The following is a 21,002-nucleotide window of genomic DNA, read 5'->3' as shown; positions in this document are numbered from 1 at the left end:
ACCACCTGCCAAGGAAATACGATGGGCTATAACTAGGCCTGTAGATTGCAACTAGGTTTTCTAGTTTTCCTACTCAGTTCAAGTAGTCAAAGAAGCCCCATTAGAATGCATGTAATGTACATATTAATTAGTGTGTTAGAAATGTAAATATATTCCCTTATCAAATGCCTGTCTTCTGAATGGATAATAGTAACCATATTCCTTGGTATTCTCCAATTCCTGAATTAATTAACACCTTCAGTCTGTAAAACCTCAGCTTGTTAACCACATTCTCGGGGTCGTCTCAGTACAGCTTGCACAGAACCTGTCAATTTCAGGTTAACAAGACAATGTAACAACCTCAGCTGGAATTTGTGGATATCAATTTTGTATACCCTCTGTCGCTGAGTGACACCTGCACAGCCAGACCTTGACAAGCGTCGAAGTTGAGCCGATTTACGGGGCGGCCCTCCTTGTCATACACCATTCTCTACAAAGTGTCATTTCTGTCAAGTGCATCCAGAAGGACTGTGGAAGGAGTAGGAACAGACACTGGCCTAGGAAACAAGACAGCACGGGAATGAAACAGCGTAGACGCTGACTGAGATTGACAGTCGTTCTACCAATGGAGGAGATGAGCTGAGCTGAGCTGAGTGTGTGTGTGTGTGTGTGTGTGTGTGTGTGTGTGTGTTCAGCTTGCATTGCAGGAGGCTGGTCTTTGACAGGCCTGACAGCCCAAGCAGGCTTGATTGCCTTGACGCGTTGTAATTCTGAGACTGAATGGGATATGGCAGCTGACTGACTGACTCACTGATATCCACGGAGCTCTAGTCATTAATGCGCGCTCGGAAAACTGGCTGTGGGCACCCGTGGGTCTGATTATAGATAGGAGATACTAGCAGCAGATAGAACAGCGGCTTATGTTATTTTCTGTGTGTTGTTTTTTCCAAGGCTAGAACATTACAATTCTGTTTATGGAATTCATTACATGCTCGTATGGCGTGCTTGTATGAGCCTACAGGTAGTTGGACTCATCATCCAGTGCATCACCAAGCTGAGGAACATGTTCAAAGGTGGAAGGGCCTTAAACCCACAGACACACACACATACAAACCTATACAGGATAAAAGGGGAGAACCAGGTAATGAGGGGGGAGTGTTACTTCACCCATCCAAAGGGTAAACAAGACCTCCATGGGTAAGGTTCCTCACAAAGGTTGTCGGCCCTGACTAATACAGTACCTACTCTGGCTCCTCGGCTCACCTTCCCGCGCGAGGTGTTGTTAGACAGCTTGGCCGTCTTGTGTATTATTCAGTGTGTTTCCTCTCTCCAATAACAAGATGAGGAGCAGTAAAGGTGTTATCTCAGCTTTGCAATGTTTCTCTAGCTTCAGATAGGGAGGGATTGGCCGGATTAGGGTGTATTGATTTCTCCAACCCCTAGGAGTGAGATTGAAGTGTGCGTATGGGCTCTGGCTACACGCTGTGCCTGGCAGAAGGGTCCCCACGGCACCTCTCACTCCTCAGTCTCCTAACCCGAAGTCTTTGTTTGCCAACACAGTGGCAAGTGTCTGCAGCGGGCTGATAGCTCTGTGCTCTGTCAGCTAGCCCCCCCCTGCTCACTGACCTTGCACTGATAAGAAAACTGGTGGATACACACACATGCACACCCACACACACACACACACACACACACACACACACACACACACACACACACACACACATGCGCACATGCACACACACAACAAAAACACACACACACACACACACACACTATAACCCTCATGAAGAGACAGATATTGGCTATTTAGAACCTCATTTTATACTGCTCTCTATGGTCAGAAGCATGACCTGTTTAGATAGTGGAATAGGATTCAGTATTACTGCAATCTACTGTATTCAGGTGTAGGTATACACCTGTATATAAATATTTAATTTATTGCCTTATATTATTTACTATCTTTTTGACATGCATGATTTATGTGGTGATGGGATAGACACATATAAAATCCAGTAGCAAATATAACATATAACATATAAGTTATATAAGTTGATATATAAAGTTGTGTCCAACATTGTGTCTTTCCTAGGAGATCACCAGCCTCCTACCCTTCTCCAAGATCTCCCTGGATGAGTTCCCTGACAACAAAGACATAAACGGCGACCTCAACGCCTACATTCAGTACCGCATCAACGGCAGCAAAGACATCATGAACAACATCTCCCTCAACGGCAAGGCTGACCCGGTCATCGTGGGCAAGGTCAGCAGCCACCTGATCTCCCGCAGTCAGGGCTCCTACCTGTACCTCAAGCTGACCCTTGACCTCTTTGAGAGGGGCCACCTGGTCATCAAGAGTGCCAGCTACAAGGTGGTGCCCGTATCGCTGGCCGAGCTTTACCAGCTGCAGTGCAACATGAAGTTCATGAGCAACTCGGCGTTCGAGCGCTCGCTGCCCATCCTAAACGTGGCATTGGCGTCCTTGCACCCCATGACGGACGAGCAGCTGTTCCAGGCCATCAACGCCGGTAGCGCCAGGGGCGAGCTGCACTGGGAGGACTTCCAGCAACGCATGGAGGTCCTGTCCTGTTTCCTGATCAAGCGCAGGGACAAGACGCGCATGTTCTGCCACCCGTCTTTCAGAGAGTGGCTGGTGTGGAGGGCGGACGGGGAGAGCAACGACTTCCTCTGTGATCCCAGGTGAGACGACTCCTGTTCTGGTCATTCAGGTTGGTTGTTGGGAAAGAAAGTTTCATGTTTTCAGAAACTTGCCTGGTTAGACATCTGTTAAGGTTTAAAGCTTTTAATCGACCATACTTTTTTTTAATTTACAGGTTGTGGTTTTGAAAAATATAACATATTTAACTTACATATATATATATATATATATATATATATATATATATATATATATATATATATATATATATATATATATATATATATATATAAGCAATAACAGGACAAACGTAGTCGTTTTGCCGGTAGAAAAAATAACATTAGCTTTATTCTCTCACTCTTCATACGTACTGACAACAACAACATTCACTCCCCCTCGTCCCACTTATATTACGTACTATCACCCGCTAAAAAGCATGGGTGATGTTGTACCCACAAACATATTACAGTGCTTATGAATGCTCTGACTCGCTAACGAGTGGTCACTACATATATATACATATGTATATCTTGACATTAGAATTATAAGGTTCTATCTCCATTTTTGTCAAAATTTAGTTTTTTACATAATCTGATTCATTAGGTGTTTATTAATGCCTGTGTGGTGTTATTTTTTAAATGTTTACATTTTTTAGTTAGTAATTCATAAAATACAAAGGTTCCATCTCACAAAACATAATGGAATGTAAAAACTTTGACGCTCAATATCTCTGAACTGCCCTAAACGGAGATATATAATTCTAAGCTCACGATATATATATCAAACACTTTTCAAACACGAGAATTGCAATACATTGAATATCGCAATATGTATTGAATCGCAGCCGTGATTTGTGATAACATTGTATACTGTTCCCAGCCCTAATGTCAGAATGAGGGACAGACCCTCCAATCAGGCATGAGGCTGTTGTGAATGGTTGTTTGTGTGGTAAATGGGTAACAAATTCTAGTCAATAACACATTCTGTGTGAATCATCACCACTCAGACGAAGGCTGATCATATCTATTCCTGTGCTAGAAGAGGAAATTGCACCCTCAGACAGTGCTTTGTTGTATTATTTTTCAGTCACAAAGATGTAGGCCTATGTCATAGCTCCCTAGTTTTTGACCTCCATTGATCTAGGCCATTTTCTCGAGGGTTCTTCTTCACTAACCTACATGGATTAAAAAAAGGAGGCCCACAGTGTTTCACATTCAGACCTCTCCAACACAATCAATAGAAACAAAGGTAAATGAGGACAAAGGCCTACAACAAAGTTAGAACGGCGGTTTCACCCGCACTGGCTTGTTATTTCCCCCGTTTGAGAAGGCGTGCTCTCACACACACACACACACACACACACACACACAAAAAGGAGGCCCACAGTTTTTCACTGCAGAACAAATGGCTGAATTTATATCTCATATCTGAAACAAACGCTGACACGGTTGTATATTTTCCTCTGCTATTAAGCTCTACTCTGAAAGGAAGGTGGACACTCAGGGGAAGCGAGTGGTGTTTGGCAGGAAGACAGGGGACTGTCACCATACATCCTGGGTCCCCTCCCTGTCACCTTATCTCTGTGTGGATGACACTGATAGGCTACAAACCCAGGAAATTGAGGCCTCCTCCAGTGCTGGGCAGAGGAAATCGATTTAGCTGTAGTCCACAGAGGGTGGTTGTTGGCTGGGCAAGGTTGTTTCCATAGACACTATTCAGAGACCAATAGAGAGGCTATCTAGGGGGTTTAGAGAAGTGTCGACAGTCATGAGAATTCCTTCACATAGGTTGTAAAATGAGTTGCTAATAGGTGTGATTTTCAAAGACAATGGGTTTTGGAATATAGGCCTATAGCAATGATTGCTTTGCTATAAGACTTAAAAAGGGAAACCGAATGAAGCAAACTCATGAATTGCTAAAGACTGAGGCTACACGAGGGGCAGCCTCAAGAGAAAACATTTAGACTTCTTTAATAAGGTGAGGGGAAAATTGATTCTACACATTACTATGTATGTGGCCATCTGAAATATGAAGTAATCTGCCGTGGTCCACTTGAGCTTAGTTGAATCTGGAAAAGTCCAATCTGTAGAACACATCTTTAGTTCCTGCTGTGTCCTCTGAGCCCAAGAGAAAAGGCTAATGTGGTTTAGCATCGCTGCCTAATTGTAATACCGGACCCCTTGACCCTTGTTAGGGACTGTTGTCATACATACTATTGTGTTTGGATTGATGGCAAATTCTTTTAATTTAATCCATTTTAAATTGAGACACTATTTGACACAACAAAAATGTGGGAAAAGTGATGGGGTCTGAATACTTTCGGAAGGCACTGTACTCCTTAAATTGGATGATGTCAATGCGTCTGTCTTGTTTGTCCGTCCCACAGTGGGTTGGACTCACCTTGACATACCTTCTCCATGCGCTCTCTGACCTACCTTCACATTCAGACCTCTCTGACCTACCTTCACATTCAGACCTCTCTGACCTACCTTCACATTCAGACCTCTCTGACCTACCTTCACATTCAGACCTCTCTGACCTACCTTCACATTCAGACCTCTCCAACACAATCAATAGAAACAAAAGGTAAATGAGGACAAAGTTAGAAAAGCACTGGCTTGTTATTTCTCCCGTTTGAAAGAGACGGCGTGCTCTCAAACACACACACACACACACACACACACACACACACACACATCAAGAGCGAAGGCACTAATAGAGAGGATTTTACCCAGATCAAAGTTAGCTGCAATCATGCGTGGCCTTTTAATGAAGTTCTCTGTTAATTAACACCAGAGCCTCAGTGAGGATGAGAAGGAACACAAGGCCTGTGTTCCCTCTCCCCACTCGGACTGGTGGGCCAGGCAGGGCCGTCTAGACAGCGTTTATCGCTGTGTAATCAGACCATAGCAGACGAACCCTGAGTAATGGATGGAGTAATGCGCCATAATGCTGATGAAATCAAACTCTTACATTTCTGAAGACCTGGGGTGTAAAGGTTAACACGAAGCCCATGGCCCACGGTTTGGTTCATATCGCAGTTTTTGGGTCACAGTTTGGTTCAACATCGGTTTAAAAATCTGTCTATCAGTCCTATCGGCTTGTGTGACTTTCTTACAGGGCTCGTGTTTGGAGCACTGGATATTTTACATTATTATTTATTTATTATTTTGGGGGAAAATGTATATTATGTATATTATTTCCATAAAAATGTGTGCTTCTAGACTAATAGATAGTATAATAATAATAATAATAATAATGTAACATAATTATGATTAACAATATGACAACAAAATTCAAAAACATTGTACGATATGAAAAATATGGTTAAAACGTCACACCCCTTTTTGGCACCAACAATCTCCACATTTTAGGATGCGTATTTGCTAAACAATACAAAACCTCATATGGTTAGGATTTGTTATAAAGGGTATGGTTATAAAGTTTAAAAAATGACAATTAATTTACTAATTTTACAAAACACTTGAAAACAAAAAATAAATCACATTTATCTCTTTCATATAGATTTCATTCTAAATGTAAATGTACCATCTTTTGCCAGTGAAATGTGCCTGGCTTTAAATTTCTATTAAAAACACTTGAACAATAATATGAATAGGAAAATGCACTCACTGCAATGTAAGTCGCTTTGGGTAAAAGCGGCAGCTAAATGGCATATGTTATATGTAGAATATGTTATATGTAGATATATCAACTATAAATGAATGATGTACTCCTAAACATTCCTTGCAACATTTGCAAATAACTGCATACTGTTTGCATACTGTAGCCAGCTCTACATTCTGTGACATACACACTGAAAATTGTAAATTATTTGGTATCCTATGTGTGCGTGTGCTGTAGGTCACACTACTTGTGGGCAAGCCTCTGCCCCATGTTGTATGTGCCAACAACAGTGTGAGATCATGTATGTTGCTAGTAGCCTATGGCATTGGGCAGTTTTGGAATGCATGTTCAACAGGGCATGGCAAGCTCAATGTACAGTATGCAATACAGAGTTTCAGTTAACGCAAATCTTGTTGGACCATTTGGACCATGTACCGAGGGACCCGTATCGAACGGGACGGGTAAAAACCATGAACCGAAACAGTCTATCTCAAATGAAGATCACAATGAGAAGTCGCCGACTGAAAAAGCTTTAATTTTGAGTGTGAGAGAGAGAGCATGCAACCATCAGTCCCCCATTCAGCCCAGTGCTTGAGGAAGTCTTTCGTTAGGGGTGTGATATTTCCTTGAACAGAAATTCCTACTTTTCTGACATCATCCTCATACTCTGTCATTGAAAGTGACCTATCCCCAGACCAATATTTTTTTTTTTTCATTTTCTATATTGGCCTGAATGATCACAGATTGACTACTGCAAATTAATAATCCAAGTATTTTCTACATGCCTAACTGTCTTGTTGTTTTTTTCCTGTCCAGGACTGGCCATGCTCTCATGGCCTTCATGCTGTCGCGGCAGGAGGGCAAACTGAACAGGCAGCAGACTATGGAACTGGGCCACCACATCCTCAAAGCACACATCTTCAAGGTACCCCTGACTGGCTACTTCATTGGGAAGCCTACTGGATAATCTCCCACCTTTATATGAATTCATCTACCTTTGTGAATATCGTGGTGTGTGACATATATGTTTGTATGAATGGAGATAGATGTGGTAGTATCAGAGGACAAGCCGGCAGTAGCCTAGAGGTTAGAGAGGCCTGCTAGCAATCGGAAGGTAGCTGGCTCGATCCCCGTTTCAGGAGGGAGCTGCATGTGCCCTTGAGCAGGGCACTTATCCCCTAATTGCTCCAGGGGTCCCGATTATGGTTGACCCTTTGCCTAGAGCACAAAATACCAAATTCACACTTGACGTACAAGTTGATTGCATGGCAATAATTTTATTATTATTATTATTATTATTACAATTATTATATATTGTTAATTACCTAGACTCGCCACAATCTATTTTGCCCCGCCATAGTTTAATAATGAACCGAAAATATTTGTACACTTATGTTACTCATAATAACATAAAAGATGAATGTTGTGTTTTGCGCCGTTGCTTCAGCAAACGTAAGCTTGCACACTCTCACACTTTAGACTACTTCTTTATTTCATCACTGCACCGCTGTTGTGGGAAAGTGTTTGAGCAGGTTCCTTCGCCCCCCTGGTGAGCGACACAATGTTTTGGATTCACACCAGCACCACAAAATCCTGTGGAAACACTGCCTGTAGATGTGTGTAAAGATGGCAATAGAGTTCATGCACCTGCCGTTTATTGATGTGTGTGTGTGTGTGTGTCTGTGTGTCTGTGTGTCTGTGTGTGCGTGTCCCTAGGGTCTGAGTAAGAAGACAGGCGTATCGTCCAGTGTGCTGCAGGCCCTGTGGATCAGCTGCAGCGCTGATGGCCTCTCTGCTGCTCTAGCCTCTCTGAGGAACCTCTACACCCCCAACGTCAAGGTAAGACCACCTCTGCCCTCCACCTGGTTCACCCATCCCACCGCCATGCCATAGTCCATACAGCACAGTTCTCCTAAGGACACTTGAATATACATGATACGGTCCCATAGAGAGATTTCCCCTCAACTCTCTAATCACATGAATCCACAGTGATTTGTTTTTAGTAGTCTTCTTATTGTTCTTAATGTTGTCTCCTCTCACCTTGAATGTCCCCCCTGAGTGTATTTTAATTCCAATGATGGCTTTCGGTGTTTGTTATGATAAGCGTTATTCTGTGTTTCCTGGAGGCACTCACTTATGGTGATGAGTGTGGCCTCAGCGCTGATGAATAACACCATTGGAAATAGCCTGAATAGGCTCACTGGGTCAGATTGATGCTGGTTGCTCTCTGTCCATTAGGATGATCCATTGCTATCTTCTCCATGGTCCCTGCAAGGTAGAGAGAGGCTGTGCTATTCCAAGTAATTACAGGGGCCCTTTTAGATTAGTCGTAATTTAATAAACAAAGGGGCACTTTAATGGTAGAGCCGGGAAATGTTTTTTTAATTTTAAATTATTGTGTGTGTGTGTGTGTGTGTGTGTGTGTGTGTGTGTGTGTGTGTGTGTGTGTGTGTGTGTGTGTGTGTGTGTGTGTGTGTGGAATGGGGGAGAGAGAAAAATTGCCTTTCCAAGGCTTAGAAGGCAATTATTAGTGGGAATGATGTATTCTGGCCTTAAGTAAAAATGAACATCCAGTATATGTTTCTTTCCCATTAGCATTAATTTTGCATTGTGGTTTTATCACACGTTGTCATCTCCATTCTGTTATTGTGAAATATTCCGTCTGAATGTAAGATCGCTCACGAGGACAGAGCGCCCCTGTCTCCTCTTAGGCTTCCAGGAAACTAATTTATTCCATTGTGGTTCTGGTAAATAAAGCAAATTCCATTCCCTCTGTTTCGAACACTCACTGCGTGCTATGGCCCTGTCTGATTAGGCATTTATTATTCATGTCCTCATCAAGGAGAAGAAGAATATGCTCTGATTAATGCACACTACAAATTCCACTGTGTATTCTTGCATTTAATGGATTTCTAAATGACTATACGCATGCTCAAACTTTTGTTTGAGACCAATCTCACAATCGGGAAGAGGATTTCTACAGTTCTTTAATGAACCGACTCTCAGACTCGAGATGTTTGGGTTAGGTTCAGAGCCAAGGTATCCTGATTAAAAATATAAAATAATTGACTTTCGAATGAATATCTGGCCTCGAAATACAAATAACCACTCCAGTCCAACAGTATAGTGTACAGTGCACATGGACTTCCACACACTAACGTTCTTTCCCAACAGGTGAGTCGTCTGCTGATGCTGGGCGGGGCCAATGTGAACTACCGTACGGAGGTGTTGAACAACTCCCCGGTGCTGTGTGTTCAGTCTCACCTGGGCCACCAGGAGATGGCCGCTCTGCTGCTGGAGCACGGCTCCGCCGTGGACGTGGTGTCAGAGAACGGCATGACTCCTCTCTGCTTCGCCTCCGCCGCCGGACACCTGGGCCTGGTCGGCCTGCTCTGCAAGAGAGGAGCCAAGGTACTGGACTGAACCTCCATCCTACTGTAGTCTACATCCACCTTCAGCCATGAACACAACCAGAGCTAATATAGGACTACTGTTGCCTGGTGTTTAGAAATGACATTAAATGACATTAAAAGACATTAAATGTTGGCCTGGGGTGGTCCAGTGGTCTAGCACTGCGGTCTACAGTGCACACATATGCCCATGTCGGCATGGGTTCAAATCCGGCCTATGCCCTGCTGACATTTCCTCCCTTCCTTCTTCTCCTTACTTTCCTGTCTGTCTTCACTATATCTGTCCAATCAAATTTAAAACATGAGTGGGACTGCCCCACTCAGATTTTTTTTTTTTTTTTTTTACATGAAATGGCATGTGTGCTAACTACCAACTAATACATATTAGGTAAACTAATAGTTTCTTTGAGATGCATTGGCATAAGCACCACAATGCTACACTGACAGACCTGGAGGCCATGTCAGATTTCAAAGAGACTAGGAGCGGACGCCACCGTACTATCCTGTATAAAACATGTTGTATAAAACCAACGACTAAATGCTCTGCTCTTGTGTCTGTCCCAGGTGGACCACGTGGATAAGAGTGGTCAGTGTGCGCTGGTGCACGCCGCCCTGCGGGGCCACCCGGAGATCATCCAGTACCTTCTGGAGCTGGAGTGGAGCCCCGAGGGCCCGCAGCACAACGTCAGCCTGAGGAACAAGGCCCTGCAGCAGGCTCTGATCGCTGCCTCCAGCATGGGACACACCCAGGTCAGGGAGTCACCTAATGTCCTCTGGGGGGAGAATGGGGTCTTTGGAAGTCATATGGAAGTGAACAATACAGCCAAGCACTATATATATTTACGAAGAATTCAGTCAGTGTGCTAGTCGACCAAGTGAGAAAGTGATTATGTTATGAAGGACAGGTATTGTACACTAACATACAGGATAATTACCTGCCTGTGTGGTACTGTACGCCCACACACCAACCACACAAGTCCCCAAGCACTGCACACAGACAGCAGAGACTTCATCCCACACAGTGACCCTCTCTCTCTCTCTCTCTCTCCCACCACCGAATCTCTCCTCCTCTGCACTTTTAACAAACAAACTTGCTCGACAGAGTATCATTGAAAAAGAGGGTTACTACCGTATAGCCACAGAAAACCTCAGCAGAATGTTGTTCTCAGTGATGATTTACTGTGGGCTGTAGGGGAGCGCCTCACCTCTCTGAAGGTATGCCAGGGTATCGATCGCGGTGCGTGTCCGCGGCAGCCCAGGAGCATGCTGGTCTTGTCCGTGGGTTTGTTTTAGCCTCCTCATTAGGAAGGTTGTGATCACCCGGGCTGGGCCTTCGGGCCGGGGAATAATAGAAATGGGCCAGGGTGAGCTATCGACCCAGACCTCCCCAGGGGGCTAGTGAGGTGAGGAGAGGAGTGGGCAGAGGGTCCAAATAGTCGGTTATTAATAAGATTGGGCCTGTGCTGCACTGGGGAGGCTCACAAGTCAACGCGATAGTCCAGACATCAGCACTCCTGGGTCCACAGTGATTAATTCATCATCTGCTAGAGAAGCTTAATGCGCTCGGGCAGCTTTTTATCGATCAAGCTGAAGTTTCTGTTTCCTCGCTCCAGTCCTTTTTTTTTTCTTTCTGAGCTACATAATCAGCCGAGCGTGTGACTACCCTAAGGTTTATTTTGATATTTTATGCTGAAATTCTGTAACATTAATCAACGTTTCTTGCTTGGCAGGTCGTGAGGGGCCTGTTGGCGTTGAATAATGAGCATGCCGTGCAAATTGATGGCCATGACACTCTGTGGGGAGAAACAGGTACGTTTTCATCCCTCTCTTTTTTTTTTCCATTATGTCGCTCACACTGTGTTATCACCCACTGTTGTGTGAGTTTCGGGCATTACCGCTGAAATTGTGTGGCGGTGCAGTCTTCTGCAATCTCCCACCTGCACCATAACACTCTCTCTGGATGATGAAACGGCTCATATTTACCCAAATATCCATTTTTACAGCTTGTTCCATTTCCCTGGCTGTTCCATTCGCCCCCACGCCCCCCCACCCCCCAGTCAAAAGTGTCATTTTGGCTTTCATCTAGATGGAGTGTCATCAGCCCATCCTCTGAGTGTGCTAATGGAGTGATTTTCTACTTTAGAGCTAAATTACACCCACTGCTGCCTGCCGTCCCAGCACAATGTCCATTTAGGTCAAGTCGTTCGTCTTGAGTTCTCACACCTGTTCCGCTCACGCATCTGTCTTTGGGGAAGTGTGGCCCGAACATCAGTTTCTGTTAAAGACCTGAGTCGATTCATTGATCTCTCCAGAGAGAGAGAGCTTCTTTTTGTGTCACCGTGTAAAAGTCCTTGTAGTAGGCCCAATAGATGTTGGAAGAGGGATAGAGGGTGTGGACTTCGTGGTCAAATCGATTTGACAGGACGGACTTCTTTTTGGACGGTGCCGGTAATGTAGGGACTGTTTGACAAAAGCAACAGCTGAGTGACAAAAAGCTAAGAGCCAGAGAGAGAGCGAGGCTGCTGGCAGGGGGTTCTGTAGACGGCAGGAGGCGTCTGTCGTTAATGGTCACACAGACCAATTTAAGATTGATTCTGGCAAACGGTGCAGAGAAGCCAAGTAGAGCAGGGAACAAAAGACTAAAAGCAGGAGTCTTTTGTGAGGCACCAGGGTAGTAATATAAATTCAGAACAAATGGTGTATGTGGAGGATATTGTGTTTTGAATAGAACCCAGATGAGAGCCCCCTCCAGGCAATGGAAGCATAATCATCAGGGAATCGCCATGGTGTTTCAAGGATTTGTTTTTCACCGTCTCACATTACGGCGCCCATGCTAATGATAAACATTAACAGTCTTAGTGTCGGTGTGTCTCTGTATACTGATGGGATAAATACTCTTCATTAGGATATGCTGTACGCCAACGCAACAGAACCTGCTGCTGGAAACCCTCCCTGTGTTGTTAGTGTTAGCGTCCTCCTCGCCTCTCTTGGAGAGCTGGGCGCTAGAGATGAGTAGGGACGACGGAGGCTGATGCCACCATTCTCTTTGATAGTCTGTTGGAGGAGAGCATCTGTAGCAGTTCAGAGTGAGAGTCTTATCTGATCCATCTCAGACCGGTGGTTTATTTTGGGGGGTTTTTACGTGTTGGGGAACTTGTTAGGCCCATCTTTAAAGAAAGCAACTTCCTCTGATCCTTGTGACCAACTGTTGCTCAGAAAGCGTAATGATCTAGAACTGGGATGTAAATTTAAAGATTCTCCACATCATCTGGCCAAGCTCATGTGATAATGTTTGTTTTTTTAGAACACACGCACGTACCCACATTATGTCAGAGATATGAACAATAGTGTCTCTGTTGCCTTCAGTGCACTGCCAGCTTGGTGTTCCTGGTAACAAATGGCTTAGGGATGTAGGTCAGCCTATTAGGAGAGAGGCTTCAGAGCCGCTAACTGTTGCTTCTGCAAAATGCATTGCCTGGTAAAACTGCCGCAGGGCTTTTTGGGTTATTACAGCCCAGGGACAACGATTCTTCCCTCAGAAATGGACGGTCATCAGTGGAAACTGCTGCTTCCTCTCATCCTCTCTCGGCCTGTTGTATTTGTTGTGTTGAAGGAATGGCCGGCTTGAGGCTGAATCTTCAAAATCTTCTGCAATTTATACTAGAGATGCTCCGATCAGGGTTTTTGGTGCCGATCACCGATCACCGATCACTGGAATCAGTGATCTGCCGATCCGATATCACCGATCACCGATCACAGCGTCGAAAATGGCAATTGAAGCATTCTATTTATTGTGTAGCATTATTTATGTTTTTAATTATTCTTAACACCATTGACATTGTATATTAAGTATTTAAATGAAATTAGGAGATGAGAAAGTATCATGAATTGACGACCATCTGTTTTATTGAATTCACAACCACCTGTAGCTTACTTCAGGAAAAACAAATAAAATGTGAAAATAAAAATCATAATAAATAAAATGTACACTGTCACATCAAATGTGCAACATTCCACTCGAATGAGAGGAACTAGGGGCTCTTAGAGAACTTGGAGCTTATACTGTAGCTTTCCTGAGGAACAATAAACATACCCAAACTAAACTGCAACATAAACAGGCTATAGCCAAATATAAAATACTGTTTCAAGTCAGTCAGTTTCAAGTCATATTTAGGAGGAGATAAGACAGCAAGTCAGCAATAATCAATAAAACAAAAAAACAAAACATTGCACCTAAGGAGATTTCAGACTCAAACCTTACTTCTGATTAAGCAGCATCACTGGCAGATTAGCCTTGAGAAATACAAGCATCTCAGCGTTTTTGGCACTCAGCCTGTTCCTCTTATCATCTAAAATATGTCCTGCTATGCTGAAAAGTCGCTCGCTATCTACACTTGTGCAAGGTGCACAGAGGAAGACCTAAAACTCGCGCGCTAATAGTTGTTGTTGCTATGGGCCTTAGCCTAGCTTAGTGACTTCCTGCTCGCGGGGTCACATGACGTCGCTGAACACTACCTACACTACGCTCGTGAAGTCGCGCTGGAACTCTGACCAGCACTCGTGGAACGCCTCTCGTCCAATCAAAGCACTCGGTCCCTTTATGACGTCGAGCCCAGTGTGCGCTTCGCCGCTCTCGGAGCGAATCGACGAACGCAGCAAATGCCGTATGATATTCGTGGCATTGAAAGACCTTGCGTGCGTTCCTCCGCAAGGTATTTCTTTTGAGCAGACATTACAAACTGCATATTTGTTGTCTCTTTCCGACACTGTGTAATATTGCCAGACTGGCGACGCCATTTCTCTATGTAAACTGATCGGCCGTGTTTGATCGGCCGTTTTGAGAACTCCGATCAAAACCGATCAAGGGCATATCGGCCGATATCGATCGGCGCCGATCAGATCGGAGCATCTCTAATTTATACTGTACCAGCAGAACCTTTTGTAGATGGCTAAATAGGCTGTTCATCTTGTGTAAAAATCTAAATAAGAATCCTTTGAAACACATACTTCTTACCCTACATTCCTTTATGTCTGTGTTTTGACAGTGACATGTGAAAGTGGTTGGACACATAATTATCATTCATCAAAGTTGTGGGTCATATCGGCTTTTTTAAATACAGCATTTTTTTGTTGTTGATAGAGACAGATTACAGATTATGACAGGAAGGATGGGTGAGAGAGAGAGAGAGAAGGGATGACATGCAGGACATGTCCGCGGCCGGAACCGAATCGGGAACCCTGCGGTTACATGGTCGACGCTTAACCCACTACGCCACCTAAGCGCCCCAATACAGCAGTTTTACACCTGGGCCTTGGTTCACGCTCCTGTAGACAAAGTCACATGGGCCACCTGTAGCTGCTCTGCAATATTTACCTCCCAGCTCGATTAGCGACACCATAGCGGGTGTTAAATCACAGCCATTCCCCTGGCATCCATTACAGGTTAATGTAATAGCAGGTCACAGGTGGTATCCTGGCACTGGGCAAAGCACCCCTGACCTGGAACAAGGAGACACACACACCAGACACCCTCTCCAAACGAAGACGTATTCTACTCTAATTGCACACACTAGCACAAAACAAGCCAAGAGACGATCTGTATTCAAGGAGATACGTGCATATGAATGCATTTGTGCACTGTGGTTTTATACAAACCGAAAAGCTGTGATTTTGCCAATATGAAGAGTTTTCTCTAGCTAGTGTAGCTGCACTCCTCCCGACCCCCCTCTGAGCGAGACTCGAGAGTTGTATCTACTTTATTACAGGCAGGATTGGATTTAAACTCAAAGGAGGCCATCGCACAGCAACAAGAAAAGAGCATCTTTAATGTTATGAGTCAGACGCAAACCACAGAGCTGGTTAGCTATTGGAAATATTGAAAGTCAATATCACAGCCAAAACTTCTTTTTTGCGAATATGAATTTAGTTTGAGGATTTAATAACCTAATCTTGTGTCGGCCTGTATGGTGGTGGAAACTCAGCAAGACGCAAACACCCGTTGAGACATCCTCCAGAACATTGACATTCATAGCTGCCTCTAAAATAATTCCCTTTCCTTAACGACCTGCCAGAGTAATATCATTTCACGTTTTAAATGCAACTGTGGGAAATAGCATCTCTATGCAAATAGGCCCTGTGCACTGTGTTTGTATAGTGAAAGATTCGATTGGCAGTATCATGTAAAAACCCTCTTTATGATGGCAAGGCTTTACACCAGGGAATCAGAAAGTTAATTTTCAGCTTCCAGCGATGGTGTTTTCTTCTCTCTATAGCAGCTATCTGATACTGTAGATGTGAAAAGGGCAGAGGCAGCATTGAAAAGGGTTGGGGAAAAATAAATAGATTCTTACAGTGGCTGAGTGATCTTTGTGACTATACATCTCGAATCACCACAGAAAGGGCATTCTGGGTTATGGTTTGTGTATCGTAGAAAATAATTGTTTTCCCGCAGTAAAAGATCATGTTTAGGTGAAATGCTATATCTTATATCCAAATGAATAGTGCAGCCACCACGTGAAGCGAGGGCCTTGACATTTAACATCGCATAATAGAACAATAAAATGAGCTAAACTTCTCATTATTGTGAAAAATACAGAAGCCAGCGGGTAGTTAATTCAGTGTATTGTTTTTTGTCTAGTGTAATTACGCCAAGAATCCTTTTAAATGATAAAAATCTCCCTGTTGCACAGGCTGTTTAATAGTGGTGTTTAGTATTGGACGTGTTCCATTATTTACAGTGCGGTTGCTGCGTGCTGTGCTCGGGCATCAATCATTAATACCTACATAGGAGGGCTGCGTGCGTGTTTCTGGTGCAGAGTAATGTAGACACAGTGCTGCAGAGTGGTGGAGAAACGCTACAAGCTTGACACCCAGGGCAGAGGCTGTCGGTCCCAGGTGGCCGGACGTGTGGATGAGATGGCAGAGGGTGCCTCAGCTAGTGATTTTCACTTGAAGCATCGAGTGGAGTGAACTTGTAATGACCTTGACCTACATAGAAACGCACCACCTGTCCCTTCTGTCAGTCACAGTAAACCAGGTCTTCCTATGATGGATATGGGATGCTGAGGGGGTCCTCGGCTGACAAATACACCTGTCATCCTTTGCTGATTCTCTAGTAGTTAACCGTCTTTGGTTTACATTTGATACCGAGAATTGGCTGAAATGATTCATTTTTTAAATATATATATAAATAAATGATTAGCTGTGATATCTGTTTACAAACTGTGGGGTGGAGATGCAGGCCACTGGACTTTGGACAGATCCCACGGTCACATTTTTCATGGTACTCCATTCTGTCTCTTGTGTGTCAACAGCCTTGGAATGGTGATGTGGTTGGGATAAGGAGGTTTTTCTGTGTTAGTTTGTTTATCTGACAGTGATTTACAGTATTCCTTCTCCTCCTTGGGACAGGACAGGGTCAGACTCAGCAGCATTGGTGGGCCGGAGAGGCAGATAGGGGGTAAAAACAAGGATGAGTGTAGGGATGCACCAAATGTTCGGCCACCGGAATTATTCGGCCAAAAATATCAAATAATAATAATAATAGTGCAAGCTAAGCATTGTTGAAAATCAATGACACACTCGCTAGTCAACTAACACAGCTTGTTTTGTGAGCCTGCTAACAATGTAAAATAGTGTTATTGACTAGGTAACAGTGGGGATTACTCACCGAATCCAATGCATTGAAATGTTGGCTTGACTAGCGAGTGTGTGATGTGATTTTCAACAATGTTGAAATGTATTTCCTTTTTTCAAAATAAAACATTTTGATTGGTGACCAATATCACGTAATTTTGATAATTATCATTTTACATTTTACATGAATAAGCACACAAGCATGAATAAAAAGCTATTTAATTTATGCAATGGTACGAAAATTGGCTAAATAAAAATTAAAAACTGCCGGTACGCACTCAGTATTCCGTATTCAGCCAAGTGTTTCCATAAGTTCGTTTTCAGCTTCGGCCAAGAATTTTCATTTCGGTGCATCCCTAGATGAGTGCTTACTTCCACTGAAAACATGACCAAGATATCAATCTGACTTCCTGGGTCTGATGAGGGAGAGGGAGAGGGAGAGGGAGAGGGAGAGGGGGAGGGGGAGGGAGAGAGAGGAGGGGGGGCTGCGGCAGGGTTGCAGTAAAGGCAAGCTTTGGTAAGATCAGAAAGAACATGAGCTGCATCGAACAGGCCTACAGGGAAGATCAGAGCGGGATGCCACTGGGCTTTCGTATAGACTTAGAACATTGTATGTTGTAGAGCCGCTCATGTGACAGTAGTGAGGCTATTACTTAAGGTTTGACCACTGAGAAGCACACATCAAATAGGTTTAAGAGAATACATTACCTTTCGTCATGTCTAAAGTCCTTCATCATGTAATCATCCCTGAAAAGTCCCATAAACCTTGTGCAGTGATGTCATTGTATCCATTAACCAAGTTCTCAGCCCAGTCTTGACTATGGTTTCTCTATAGAGATGTGGCTTATTATGAGGACGTGGGTTTGCTGTGAGGAGAGGTCCTTGTGGAGCAGATGGGGGTGGGGGGGGATTGGGTTGCACTCAGCTGAGACATTTCCATCCAGATTGGTGATGTCACTCAGTGCGCTGGCCCTCAGGGTCTTTAATCTTCCTGAGGTGAATCAGAGAGCAGCAGCACTGCATTAGCTCCCTCTCTCTCTCTCACACACACACACATACACACACTCTGTCTCCCTCTCGCTCTCTCTCTCTGGATTTATCTCTTTGTTTGGATACCCAACATCCATCAAAGACTGCTGAATCTGCCAGAGTACAGTGTAGCATCTACTGTGAGTGTGAATGCGAGCCTTTAACTCCTGCCAGGATCCATCTGTGTTGGCAGGCGTGAGCCTGTGCAGATCAGGAGGTGAGAGCGTATCGACTATTGTTGTTGTTGTCTTCTTGGAGCTGCTTCATATGCAGGAATTAGATTAGAAGTATTGAATATTTTCTCTTGGCACATCTCAGTTCTGAAACTGTGGGAGTTAAGTCAGACAGCTCAGAGCAACAAGTTCATCAGTTGAATCAACATATTACAGTTACGGTGTGTGTCCTGTCTCTGGATTAGCCTTTTTCTCTATGCTGGCATTTGTATAGTGTGAATAGAACGCAATATACTGTATATAAACATACAGTATACTATAAATATTAAATACATTTTCCTTTTTATTCATGCTTTTCAAAGAAAAGGGTTATTGTGAAAACTTTTATTGATCACTTTCATTGAACATTCCAGCAGACATTAGGCTATACCAACAAAGCACAATAACTGAAAATAAATAAATAAGAACAGCATTGCACTGTTTGGTCACGTCATCAAAAAACGTCTATACGTCTTTTCACACATTCGTCCGAATACCGAATGAGCTTTTTTTGCTATTATTCGGCCGAATACATTCGGTGGCCGAACCTTCGGTATATCCCTAAACATCCCTAAACATTTCCTCCTTGCCTCCCCTTCCATTGGGCTGTATGTCATTGAGAGAGGCTGTTTCTGGGTGAACGGCCAAACTTCCTGTCCACACTGTGTTGGTGTTTATTTGTGTAAAGTAGTGAGTTAGCAAGCACGGGAATAGGAAGAGATTATGCTACAGCGACCGCACAGTTCTCTAGGAACCAGACTGTTTACACAAAAGATTGGCAACCAGCGATCCAATCAGAGTGCATTGTTTTCGTCTAGCTTGACATTCAGGCATAAGCTTCATGTTTTTCTTTAGAAGGAACATTTCCTGTTTTTATTGTTCTTGCCGTTAAAGAGGCCAGCTCAACAGCTCGTAGCACTTAGTACAGCATACTGTACACAGTACCGTAAGAAGACAAACCATCTTAATGTGTCGTCAATCCAGACCAAAGTGAACCCAGAGTATATGCCCCCACCTCTAGTGCTCGTACTGACCCAGCATCCTGATTGTGTTGTGTTTTCGTCTCCTCAGCTCTGACGGCAGCGGCAGGCCGGGGGAAGATGGACGTGTGTGACTTCCTGCTGGAGCAGGGGGCCGTGGTGCAGCAGGTGAACCGTAGAGGAGTCTCCCCGCTCTTCTGTGCAGTCAGACAGGGCCACTGGCAGGTGAGGCACCGCTGTCCTCACCACACTCCCACTGAGATAATCATACTGCCCCAAACTACAATTACACATCAAAGGGACAATGATTTACCTTGAGGAACCTGAGTTAATAGTGTGTGTGTGTGTGTGTGTGTGTGTGTGTGTGTGTGTGTCTGTGTCTGTGTCTGTCTGTCTGTCTGTCTGTGTGTGTGTGTTTCTCTCAGATTGCAGAGCTGCTGCTGCAGAATGGTGCTGACGTGAACATTAGTGACAAACAGGGAAGGACACTCCTCATGGTGGCAGCGTGCGAGGGTCACCTGAGCACCGCCGACTTCCTGCTGTCCAAGGGTAAGATACCACAACACCACCACAAAACTGATACCACAACACCACCACAAAACTGCGGTCAATAATGACCACTTCCAGCCCTCACAATACTCCAAGGAGTGTCTCCTACATTTAAATGACATCCAAATGAAAATATCAATACCAATGTATCGCAAACTGTATAGTTTGATAGCCAATTAGTTGAGTGGTTTGTGGCTTTTATTAGTAGTTAATTAGTATAATGAAAGCTAATACTGCGTTGATATTTTCTAGGTGCGTCTTTGACGTCGATGGACAAGGAAGGGCTGACTCCCCTGAGTTGGGCGTGTTTGAAAGGACATAAGAACGTTGTGCAGTTCCTGGTGGAGAAGGGTGCGGTCATCGACCACACGGACAAGAACGGACGGACCCCGTTGGACTTAGCCGCCTTCTACGGAGACGCGGAGATTGTGAGTTAAAAAACAAGCAGCGGTTGTGTCACGTCTAAATGAGCGTCACTTGACTTTCACTCACTGCCTCTTAGTCAGGCCCTAACACAGGACAAGCCGTGTGTCCTTATGAGACACACACTGCTGTAGATTAACCAGACATCTGTGAGCGAGTCGGGCGTGTTCGGAGTGTGTTTGTGACTTGTCTTCCGTCTGCTTTGTTTGCAGGTCCATTACCTTGTGGAGAGAGGAGCGGTGATCGAGCATGTGGACTACAGTGGGATGAGGCCGTTGGACCGGGCTATAGGCTGCAGGAACACGTCGGTGGTGGTGACTCTGCTGAAGAAGGGGGCCAAGCTAGGTAAGAAATCAGAGTATGATACTAATATGGTCAGTGTCTCTGTGTGTGGAATGCTTACTGAGCAAATGTATCCGTCACCGCTTCACAATAGTAACTGAGGTATAGTCAGAATCAAGTCCTGCGATTGAGACTTCCTCTTTACAATGTTGGTAAT

The 21,002-nt window shown here is 44.2% G+C and overlaps 1 protein-coding gene across 2 annotated transcripts in view; it reads left to right on the top strand.

Moving 5' to 3' along the window:
• tanc1b (tetratricopeptide repeat, ankyrin repeat and coiled-coil containing 1b) overlaps positions 1–21,002 on the top strand; it is a 117,634-nt gene that overhangs the window by 89,728 nt on the left and 6,904 nt on the right. For both annotated transcript variants that reach the window (XM_080537135.1, XM_080537134.1), the window contains exons 13-22: positions 2,072–2,679; positions 7,082–7,190; positions 7,982–8,104; positions 9,440–9,676; positions 10,240–10,425; positions 11,406–11,484; positions 19,623–19,756; positions 19,957–20,080; positions 20,333–20,508; positions 20,716–20,848. In XM_080537135.1, the coding sequence (XP_080393261.1) occupies positions 2,072–2,679; positions 7,082–7,190; positions 7,982–8,104; positions 9,440–9,676; positions 10,240–10,425; positions 11,406–11,484; positions 19,623–19,756; positions 19,957–20,080; positions 20,333–20,508; positions 20,716–20,848 (1,909 nt within the window). The remainder of the gene's footprint in view (positions 1–2,071; positions 2,680–7,081; positions 7,191–7,981; positions 8,105–9,439; positions 9,677–10,239; positions 10,426–11,405; positions 11,485–19,622; positions 19,757–19,956; positions 20,081–20,332; positions 20,509–20,715; positions 20,849–21,002) is intronic.

Source organism: Nansenia antarctica, assembly GCF_963989245.1.
Source record: "Nansenia antarctica genome assembly, chromosome: 7".
NCBI lineage: Eukaryota > Metazoa > Chordata > Actinopteri > Argentiniformes > Microstomatidae > Nansenia > Nansenia antarctica.
Note: the sequence above shows the minus strand (reverse complement) of the source record. Positions and strands in the feature narration are given on the sequence as shown.